Raw genomic sequence first — 11643 nt, 5'->3', positions numbered from 1 at the left:
TCTCTCTCTCTCTCTCTCTCTCTCTCTCTCTCTCTCTCTCTCTCTCTCTCTCTCTCTCTCTCTCTCTCTCTCTCTCTCTCTCTCTCTCTCTCTCTCTCTCTCTCTCTCTCTCTCTCTGCTTAACTTCTGCTCCAGAAATTCCCTTACTTACCAGTTAACGAGAGAGAGAGAGAGAGAGAGAGAGAGAGAGAGAGAGAGAGAGAGAGAGAGAGAGAGAGAGAGAGAGAGAGAGAGAGAATATAACAAGGTATTTAACGTATCTCTTGTCTCCCCCTCGTCTTTTGCAATTGTCTGTTTCCTCCTTTCGCTAATTTCCTCCTTCTCTCCCTCCCTCCTTCCCTCCTTCCCTCCTTCCCTCCATCTTCCCTCCTGAATATTCAAGCTCGTCAAGTTCCTGACATTCTCTCTCTCTAGTACTTTCCTCCTCTCCTTTCCTCCCATACTTACCTCCCTCCTCTCCTTCCCTCCATCTCTCCCTTCCCTCTCCTCTTATCTACTTAGCTCTCTCCCTCCTCTTAGCTTAACCTCCTCTCCTCTCTCTTCCTCTCCCTTCCTCCCTATCTCTCTCTCTCTCTCTCTCTCTCTCTCTCTCTCTCTCTCTCTCTCTCTCTCTCTCTCTCTCTCTCTCTCTCTCTCTCTCTCTCTCTCTCTCTCTCTCTCTCTCTCTCTCTCTCTCTCTCTCTCTCTCTCTCTCTCTCTCTCTGTCTCTCTTTCTTGTCATGTGCTTTGTTCTCATTTGTTAATCTTTACTCCCCTCTTCTCTCTCACCTATTTTCTGTTCTTTTCCCTTTTACAGATTGCCTATTCTTCTTTTATTTACCTCTCCCTCTCACACTCTTCCTCTTTGTGTTTACTCTGTATTAGTCTCTCTCTCTCTCTCTCTCTCTCTCTCTCTCTCTCTCTCTCTCTCTCTCTCTCTCTCTCTCTCTCTCTCTCTCTCTCTCTCTCTCTCTCTCTCTCTCTCTCTCTCTCTCTCTCTCTCTCTCTCTCTCTCTCTCTCTCTTTCTGATATCTGCCTCTCACTTTTCATTCTGCTTTTACTTTCCTTTGATCTTCCTCCTCCTCCTCCTCCTCCTCCTCTTCCTCCTCCTCCTCCTCCTCCTCCTCCTCCTCCTCCTCAAACTTAGCACGAATGTTTGTGTACTTTGTTGATTCTCTTAAGTATGACCGTGTCTGTGTCTGTCTGTGTGTGTGTGTGTGTGTGTGTGTGTGTGTGTGTGTGTGTGTGTGTGTGTGTGTGTGTGTGTGTGTGTATTGACCCGTATTACTATGCACATAATTCCAAGAAGTCGTGTAATTATGTGCTCTGTGTGTGTGTGTGTGTGTGTGTGTGTGTGTGTGTGTGTGTGTGTGTGTGTGTGTGTGTGTGTGTGTGTGTGTGTGTGTGTGTGTGGGAGCTTTATCGTGTACTGGTTATGTAGTCTTGCTAGGGCCTTGAGAAGGAAGAAGTAATGGGGACACAGAGTTAATGGGGTGATAATCGTTGTCTCTGTAATGGCCAGGAGAAGGTAATGGCGGAGAGATAAAGGGAGAGTTAAAGGAAATGGGGTCAGTAAAGGGAGGAATAGGTCTGAAGGAATGGAGGTATGGGTGAGAAAGAGAGAGAGAGAGAGAGAGAGAGAGAGATTAATTCGTTCGCTAAATCCTGCAATGAAAAAGAAAAATAATAAAACCACTATGATTGATTTAGCACACAAACTAACCATTTTCTTTTATTGCATGTTCTTATTCGACACACAGAGTAGATCACTCAACTCTGGCATCGAGGGTGGAGATTTTTACAGAGGCGAGGAGAAGAATATAAAAAAAAAATAAATAAATAAAACAGAGCTTGAGCATTAGTATATGTAAAGCCTTTGCAAGCTTATTTTTCCCATATGGTCTGTATTGGAATATCTGATGTGTGTGTGTGTGTGTGTGTGTGTGTGTGTGTGTGTGTGTGTGTGTGTGTGTGTTGAGGGGAGTGTGGTGGGAAGTGTGGGGGAGTGGTTGGTCGACATGTGTGTGTGTGTGCGCGCGTGGTGGGGAGGGAGGGAAGGAGGGAATTTTGATGGATGTGTGTGTGTGTGTGTGTGTGTGTGTGTGTGTGTGTGGAGGGGGCTGGAGAGAGTTGGTGTGTCCGCGCTAAGCTAGGAAGGCAAGGGCGCGGCAGGAAAACTCTACGGTATATGTGACCCAGGTTTAACTAACAAAATCATCTCTACCCTGGTGATGTTCTGGAAATAAAAATGCTCCTCAAGAAAATAACTAAATTATTTTTGTTGTCACTCCAGTTATATTTAAAAAATCTACGTTATTTGCAACCCACGTTTAAGTATCCCGAGACTTTCCTATGCAATATTTCTTTCTCTGGGTTTCTAGTATAAATTTTACCCAGGAACCAAGTCACTGTTATACTGCCATTCCTGCTCCCCTCAGAAAGTCTACGGTATGCGCGACCCACGTTTAACTATCCAAATACTTTCCCCTGTACAACATTTTCTTTCCTAAGTCTGATGTGTAAACTCCCCCGACGTGTATCACCTCAAACCAGGGCACAACAAGACCACACTTAGTACATTGAAACACTGACCAAATATCTTGGGGTTAAAATAAATCTAAGTTTCAGGGGAAAGGCGCCATGTCGGGGATCGAAGGTCAAACATGAAAACTCATATTACCGATTGAGCAGGAAAGGTTGTGGTGCTTTTATCTTTGAGTTATTACCCCATGTTTTTATTCAAGTTTTTATCATTGCCTCTTTCCATCACCTTTTATCTATCTTTCCTTTCTTCCCTTCTTTCGCTCACTATTTTCAGACACTAATGAGTCAATAATTCGTTTTCTTAAAGTATCCCAAACTGTCCTATCTTTCCAACGCTTCAATTAGCAATATACCTTCTTTTGTATTCTTTCTTCTTTGTTTTCTTATCTCCCCTTTCTCCTTACCCTTATCTTTTTGGTGTACGTTCTAGTCTTTGGCCTCCTTCTCTTCTTTGACCACGTTCTTATCTCCTAACTCCTGCTTCTTCTCTTTATTCAGACCTAAACTTGTGGGTAACTTCTCCTGTTTCTTCTTTCACAATAGATAAACAAAGTATACACGGTTTTAGTTTTCCTTTGCCTTTTTGTCGCGAGTGGAGTGTGTGCGGGATGGAAACTTCGCGGCACCTCTCCAACCTCTCCCCTGATGCTGTCGATTCACTTCATTACCACGGAGAAGTGCTCGCCTTTTGGTATAATGAACTGGTCTTTGTTGGAGTTTGCCTCTCTCTCTCTCTCTTTCTCTCTCTCACTGTATCTCCTGTGTGTGTGTGTGTGTGTGTGTGTGTGTGTGTGTGTGTGTGTGTGTGTGGTGTGTGTGTGTGTGTGTGTGTGTGTCTGTGTGTGTGGGTGTTGCATGCGTTTCTTTTAAGATGTTTGCAAAGGCTGAAGTGGATTTGACTAAAAGATTTCGGCGGATTTGGCTCGAGAGGCTGGGATGTTTGTGTGAGAGAGTGTGCGCGTGTGCTTGTGTGTTTCAAGACATCCACGAAGACTTAATTGAATTTATTATACCTACCAATCTTCCTTCCTTTGTTTAATTTTAGTTTTCCACTTCATTTCACGCCACACACACACATAAAAAAATAAATCATGAATAAAAGAATAGAAAAAAGCGATTCCAAGTAAGGCAGACCTTCAGGAGCGATTAGTAATGGACATTTTTTCCCAGTGGACATTTTTCCCCTGACATTTATATTCCGGCGCGCTGCGTGTCCCCTCAGCGCCGCCTTTGATATGGTAATGAGCTGATGTTGTTTTTAGGAGTTTGCGAGATGCGAACTCAATTATTTGACGGACAAACATTCGATTCCTGTTACGAGAAGGAATGAAGCGTGTATATATAAACTGTATTGTTACTAGTCTGTTTTTTTGTTTTGTTTTTTTTGTGAGATTGTTATTATTTTTTGCTCACCTGAAGAGAGACTAGACTTGTTTATTGGACAGGAAGTGACTTTCATCTGCATGTATCGTGTAAAATTGCAGGTTCAAATATTTCTACGTGACTTTCTATGTATATTTTATAAGGAAATACGGTGCCTGAAATAATTATTTTATTTTATGTAGTATTAGAAACACACACAAACACACACACACACACACACACACACACACACACACACACACACACACACACACACACACACACACACACACACACACACACACACACACACACACACACACACACACACACACACACACACACACACACGTATAGACATTTCCAACACCCAGGAGAGATAAAGGAGGCACAGGGAGGCAGAGGAAGCTTACGGAGAAGGGACGATGTACCCTGACGAGTGATAAAGTGATAAAAGTCCAGCCTCGGGTGTGCCAGGGGATCTCAGACCAGATACCTGGAAATACCTTGTCCCCATACCTGGAAATCTCACTCCTCTTCTTTCTTCTTAGTATTCGGACCGGATGGCGGATTAAAGTAAGGAACTCAAGTGCAGATACAATGATATGGTGATGATCTGCGTAAATAAATGCAAATGTAAAGATAGTGCAGTGCTGAAACAAAGATTTGGTGATGGTGTACATACGTAGATGGAGAGATAAAGATAGTAACGTGCAAAAACAAGAATTTGGTGATAATCTACGTAGATAGATGCAAAGATAAAGACAGAAACCTGCAGAAACAAAGATCTGGTGATGTTGTACGCAAGTTGATGGAAAGAAAAAAATTAGTAATGTACAGAAACAAGGACTAGTGGTACTTTTGTACATGTAAAGATAACAGGTATGTACAAAAACTTTACGTACGGAGATGTAAAGATAAAGTAAGTAACACGTACATAAATAAGAACCAGTGATACCTTACCTACGTACATACAAAGCTAAAAGATAGTGAGTGACAGAATAAAACGTACCAAGTGATATTTTACGCACACACAAAGGAATACAAAGGAATAACAAACAGCAGTATACTTGTTGGCCTTGATTAGACTGTTTCTGATAAGCTGCACTATTAAAATTAAATATAGGATACTGAAGAAGATTGCATAGTGAGCCTGAAATCTGAGAAAATAAATAAGTGAGACTGTAATTTAGCGATGCAGGAAAAATAAGTAACTAAAATTAAAGATTAACTTCTACAGATGCTCAAGTTCCGCATTTAATTATTTACCGGTGTTGATCTTTAACCGAGAGAGAGAGAGAGAGAGAGAGAGAGAGAGAGAGAGAGAGAGAGAGAGAGAGAGAGAGAGAGAGAGAGAGAGAGAGAGAGAGAGAGAAATCGAGTGCAGTAATATTCTCCTGTCTCTCTCTCTCTCTCTCTCTCTCTCTCTCTCTCTCTCTCTCTCTCTCTCTCTCTCTCTCTCTCTCTCTCTCTCTCTCTCTCTCGCTCGCTCTGCCCCACATCCACGCAGCACCTGGCTTAAAAATCGTAATTGAGGGCCTTAGATGTTTTGTTTCTTTCACCTGTGTGTGTCATAAGGTCATTTGGCAGAAACAGGTGATTAAAACTGTGATGCTGCCCTTGTGTTCCTCTTCCTAGTTATCTGTGCCTGTGGTTTCATTCAATAACATATTAAGGGACCAAGGGAAGCTGCAAGAAGCCATCAGGCCTACACATGGCAGCCCCTGTACACGTAAAACATGCCTATCTATCTATTTCTTTCCCATCACCCTCATCTATAAATTTGTGTAATCTAAGTTATCTTTAAAGGAGGGATGTGTGAGAGTTAATTCAACTTACCTACTCTGCCCAGCCCCCTCTCGCACACACACACACACACACATACACACGCACATGCACGGACGCGGACACAGACACGTACAGGGCGGGTTTCGAACGGGTTTCATTGGTCATTGGAGAGTGTGAGACTAGGAAGCATTGATGTATTGACAAAGGCTTAATTAAGTTACGTTCCTTCCTAGCCATGATTTTGGGAATATAGTGAGGTGCTAATTCTCTCTCTCTCTCTCTCTCTCTCTCTCTCTCTCTCTCTCTCTCTCTCTCTCTCTCTCTCTCTCTCTCGATGACAAGGTAAATTTCATGACGAATTCAGAAGCGACGCCAAACTTTCGCCGTGGTTGTTTTGTTTATCTTCTGTCTCATCACTGATTGGCTGCCTCGTCACTGTCCTCTCTCGTGATTGGTCCAGGAGATGGCACTACCTTGCTTAACTTATTTATTTATTCTATTTATTTATTTGGGGAAGAAGCGAAGGAAGTTTGAAAACAGTAATGTGTGTGTGTGTGTGTGTGTGTGTGTGTGTGTGTGTGTGTGTGTGTGTGTGTGTGTGTGTGTGTGTGTGTTGCTTAAATACAGACATACATATAATTACCAAGAAGATAATTACAAGAATACATATCACGCTTGGCACCAGCTGTCATTCACACACACACACACACACACACACACACACACACACACACACACACACACACACACACACACACACACACACACACCTTTTCTCGGAACCTTATCACGCACGGAAGTGTTTGAAATTTTAACACTAAAACGTGTAAATTTTCAAGTATTTCCTTCACACAGAAACTTTTTTTTTTTTTTTACTTACTCTCTTTTCTGTGTTTACTAAAGAGCACCGTCTATGTACTTCCCCTTATATCTGTTGCTTTTTTTTTCAGAATTGATCCTTTTTTTTCATATCTACCGCATTTCGTGTGAGTAAACGAGTAGTGTTCATTTATTTATCCCTACTCTCGTTTCTTCTTGTTTCTACTTTCCTTTGCGTGTCTTGCTTTTCTCCTTGTAGCGCAAAAGGTAGAGGATATATATTTCATTACTCTCCGCTTTATACCCACTTTATTTCGTGTTAGTCAAAGAGTACTGCTTGTTTATTCCGTGTCATATTTAAGGTCTCTTTTCATAATTACTCCTTTTCATATTCTCTGCTTTCTATATATAATGTCTCTTGTCGAGATTACCCTTAATGTATCCTTCGTTTTCTTCGTTTCAGTCAAGAAGTGCCGTTTATTTCTTATTCTTTTAACAAACAAACTACTATTTTTCATATTTTCCGCTTTCTTTCTTTTAAGGTTTCTTCTCAAAATGATCCTTTCTGTATGCGCGGTTTTTCGTGTCTTTTTTTTTCTCAAAACTGTTCATTTTTACATCCTCCGCTTTCTGTGTTCCCCAAGGCGTGTGTGTTGTTTATTTATTTACTCCTTGTGTTTCAACGCCTTTCTGCGCCGTTGTATTACCGGCAATCTGTGAGGGAGCCGTCTTCAGTAACAGAATCTAGATCGGTATAGTATTCTCTTGTAAGTCCCAGGCAGTCGGCGGCAGGTGTTCCCTTTGACAGGAAACGCAATCAGAGTCCAGGTAAACGGGTAATAACAGGTATGTGAGGTAAGGGAGACGCTAAATGGGCAGGTAAGCGGAGGTGTTGGTCTTGTTAGCGGGCTGTTAATGGCTGGCTAGTAAACTGTTTGTTTTGTTATTATTCCCCTCGTTAATTCCTATGAATCTTCTGCGGCACGAAGGAGTCTTGCAGTCTTTTTAAATTTTCGTCAGCTGCGCCTCTGTTTCACGTCATCATAGTAAATATTATGTCTCCTTCTAATTCTACATCGGTCACTTGTCTATTTCACGCCTTCTGAGTAAAACTTTTCTTTCCCTCTCCCTATAGTTACCTGTCTACCTGTCTAGCAGTTTCTCTTTTCTAACCCTCCCTTACGGAATCTCTTATCTGATCTTTTCATCTAGTTTTCGGTCCGAGCTGCCTGTCTGTTCCAAGGCATTCGAGCAAAACCTATATATTTTCTCCATATCTTGCTATCTGTCCATGTATTTAACCTCACGTTTATTACAAGCCAAAGGAGCAGAACATATATGTCTATTCAATGCTTCGTTAACTCAAGCCACCCCAAAACTCCCTGTAGTTCTCTGTCCATCTGTTTGGTTACATTCTCCTTAAACCCACAAGGCTCTTCCCTCCCATGGCCACTCAGAGTGTAGAGGTGCGGAGATGCCTTGGGACTCGAACTCTGCACCTCCTGTGTTTGAGATCAATGTTGTAACTCCTGAGCCACCCGTTTCTGTTGTAAGTCCTTTGTATGTTCGACTTTTCTGGTTGTCTCGTTGTGCTTCATTTAACATGTTTCTGAGTTCTTGTGTAACTGTGTCTTTCAATCAGTTAACCAGTCCGTCAGTCTTTCTCCTCCACTTCCACCGTACCTCTTCCCCTCTCCATTTGTTAGCCGATACTGCGCTCTCCACACACTTCGCCTTATCGTATCAGGACAAGCCGCTCACCCACTCATGGCCTCTCTTTGTCCATAAAACCTGTCCTTTACCTCATCACTTGGCTTGAAAGAGAGATATCCCCTTTATCTCTTCTCCTATTTCCCCCAACTCCGATTTTCCCTATCTCCTGTCTCTTCAGAATAACGAAATTACTGTTTTTTTACCTGCATTATTTATTGCTTGTTCTTCACCCCTATCACCTGCTCCCTCTAAAAGATAATGATTAGTAAGAATGATGTTTGTATTTTATTCTCGTTTCTTTCGTTGTAGATTCCACTAAAACAGTACCATCGTCTTTTTTATCTACATTTGTCGCAAGCTGCACACCTCCCGTCCCTTCCTGTCACCTATTTCCTCTAAAGAGTAAGAATTAGTGAAAATGATGTTCGCGTTTTATTTTCGTTTCTTTCATTGTAGACACTCGTTTTGCTATCTCAACTAAAGCATTACCTTCAGCTTTTTATTTATATATATTTTTTTTATCTGCATTTATCGCAGCCTCCACGTCTCCCGTCCCTTCCTGTCACCTGTCTCTTGAAACCTCAGCGGAAGTCGGCCATGTAATCGCTCACCACCACCAACACCACTACCACTACCTTTCTGCCTTCCCTCCGCCAGCTTTTCCTGTCCCAAGCCACGTCCTAATCTCTCCTGGGAATGCCCGATCAGCCGATTCTATCCCGAGTGATGGACGCAAATGTGGTTCAGAATGACGCAGCAATACCGAACTTTTCTCTTGTTTGTTCTCTTATGTATTGTACGTAACTCCAGCGATGGGTGTTGCAAAGTTAACGTGGTGTCTTGCCTCTCTGCTGTTTGGTTGGTTGTCCATCTCTCGCTCACTGATGCATTGGTTCTTGTTCTTTAACGTCCCCGCGTCTTATCCCAGCTACGCGTTGTTTTAGAAGTTACCGGTCGTTTCAAGAGTGTTTTTTTTGTAAGTCTAGTGTTATTTTAGCAGAAATTTAACGTTTGTAACAGCAAGAATATAAATGAGAACTTGACTAATAACCTACGTAGCCTTTGAAAATAGTCAAGATCAGAATGACTAGCATTTAGTAACACGCGGTTTCTATCTCCACGTTACCTGTTGCTCACCTGACTCCCATACCACGCCCTCAGACATGACCTCGTGACCAGTGACCTAACATGCACCTTTCCCGTGGACGTGACCTTGATGTGACCTACAGGAGTCCCAGAAGCTGTGACCTTAAGTGACGCAGAGTGACGGAAAGGTTTGCGAAGTGGTCGGAGTGAGGGAAAAGACTCTAAGTGGACTGGGACTCACCTTGATGGCTCCCTCGGATGCCATGACGCAGAGGGCGAGAAGAAGGGCGGTGCAGAACACGTCCCGGGTCATGGTGGCTGCGGTGGTGGTGGTGGTGGTGGGCTGTGGTGGTGGTTGTGGTTGTAGAGGAGGAGATCCGCGTGTGAGGACTGCTCCGGGGTTAATACGGTTCTTCCACGCCTTCCTCTGCCTTATATACCCACCACGCTCACGAGCCCCGCCCACCTCCTTGCTAAGCTCCGCCCTTCGCTGCCTACGAGTGGGCGGGCTGGGTCAACAGGTGGGCGGAGTTGTTCTCTCTCTCCTTCATTCTCTCTCTCACTGTCTCCTTAGTGGCGTTATGTCTAGTAGTGACCCACATCCCCCGCCCACGCCGCCCACGCTACCCACGCCCACTTTCCCACACCCACACCCACCTTACCGCCCACTTGTCCGTCTACTCCCACGCCCACCGCCACTCTCACATTCCCTCATTCCTCTCCCGCGATCAACACTATCATACTCTCTCTCTCTCTCTCTCTCTCTCTCTCTCTCTCTCTCTCTCTCTCTCTCTCTCTCTCTCTCATGGTAATTTTTTTCTCCCACGGTTACCACTCCTGTATCCTGTACTCTCTCTCTCTCTCTCTCTCTCTCTCTCTCTCTCTCTCTCTCTCTCTCTCTCTCTCTCTCTCTCTCTCTCTCTCTCTCATGGTAATTTTTTTCTCCCACGGTTACCACTCCTGTATCCTGTACTCTCTCTCTCTCTCTCTCTCTCTCTCTCTCTCTCTCTCTCTCTCTCTCTCTCTCTCTCTCTCTCTCTCTCTCTCTCTCTCTCTCTCTCTCATCTTGCATAACACTCACAAGTAACTACATTTAACCTTATCCACCACAGTTTATCCACCTCCATACATCCACCCATATCTCCACACATCCCTCCCATAAACACCACTCTACATGATCCATCTCGTCCATCTCTAAGACGCGCGTCGGGGAATAAGAAGCAGTGATATCAACATTTCCAGAGCGAGCAGTGATGCGGCGGTGTGATGAGGAGTAGCAACGTTATCATGTGTCTTGTTAGCGACTCAAAATATAGCTCTACCTGTATATTGAGGGTGGTGTCCTGTGTCGCGGTCAGAGAGAGAGAGAGAGAGAGAGAGAGAGAGAGAGAGAGAGAGAGAGAGAGAGAGAGAGAGAGAGAGAGAGAGAGAGAGAGGGGGAGGTGGGGTGGGGTGGCGAGGGGAGTCTATAATATGAAAGTCTATCTTCTCATAAGGAATTGTTTTGAAGGCTGCAGAGGTGATCAGTGAGTTTCTTTTGTATCTTTATATTCTCTCTGATGGTGGAGACTGAACGAAAACTGGTGAACTACTGCAAACTTCAGGAAAACATCCTTGAATGCTCCCTGAATGATACCTATAACTATACATTTCTAGACGCTACACAATGTAACCTTGGAAATGTTTTTTAGGATGTTTATTTTGCTTTAGAAACTGTCATTTTTTTTTTTTTTTTTTTTAGCTTTGTCTTTGCTCACAGTCCCCTTTTACATAAAATAACAAGAACTCGTTGAGATAAGACACTGAAGCGTTTAGGAATAGGGACCAGAGAGAGAAAGAGAGAGAAATAGACACACTCAGTGAAAGAGAGAAGGGTGGTGAGGCAGAGTGAAAGAGATGAGGGAGAAAGAGAAGGGGAAATGGAGAAATACACGTGGGTATAAGAGTATATAGAAGTGCTTCCTGGCATCCTAAAAATAGCGCAGTCACTTTCTCAGTCTTTATTTTGCCCTAAGGATCGTAATTATGCCCACATCAGTCTATTTTTAACTCACGAACTCCCTTGCTTTAATTATCCATTTTTAAAACTCTTCCTGAATCCGCGTTATGTAGCTTGTTAATTATTTACGCTTTTTTCTTTCTCTCTCCGGGCAAGTCACTATTATCACGTTAATTACTTGAGTTTTTATGCATGTGGGAAACACTTACGCCTTTCTTTCCTCCTTGCATTGTGTTCAAGGGAGGAGGGAAGAGAACCGTCATCATGCTCGAACTGAACCTTTAATTAACCTTACCTGATTTGATGGAGTGTTGTAAGTTTTTTCTCTTTTTCTTTCTGTGGAGTGACAGTT

General features: G+C 43.2%; 1 protein-coding gene across 1 annotated transcript in view; it reads right to left on the bottom strand.

The window, feature by feature from the left end:
• LOC135114749 (orcokinin peptides type A-like) overlaps positions 1-9694 on the bottom strand; it is a 24643-nt gene extending 14949 nt beyond the window's left edge. The window contains 1 exon segment of the mRNA XM_064030769.1: positions 9534-9694. Within this exon segment, the coding sequence (XP_063886839.1) occupies positions 9534-9605 (72 nt within the window). The 5' untranslated portion in view covers positions 9606-9694.
• Positions 9695-11643: the final 1949 nt, after the last annotated feature.

Source organism: Scylla paramamosain, chromosome 28, assembly GCF_035594125.1.
Source record: "Scylla paramamosain isolate STU-SP2022 chromosome 28, ASM3559412v1, whole genome shotgun sequence".
Classification (NCBI taxonomy): Eukaryota; Metazoa; Arthropoda; class Malacostraca; order Decapoda; family Portunidae; genus Scylla; species Scylla paramamosain.
Note: the sequence above shows the minus strand (reverse complement) of the source record. Positions and strands in the feature narration are given on the sequence as shown.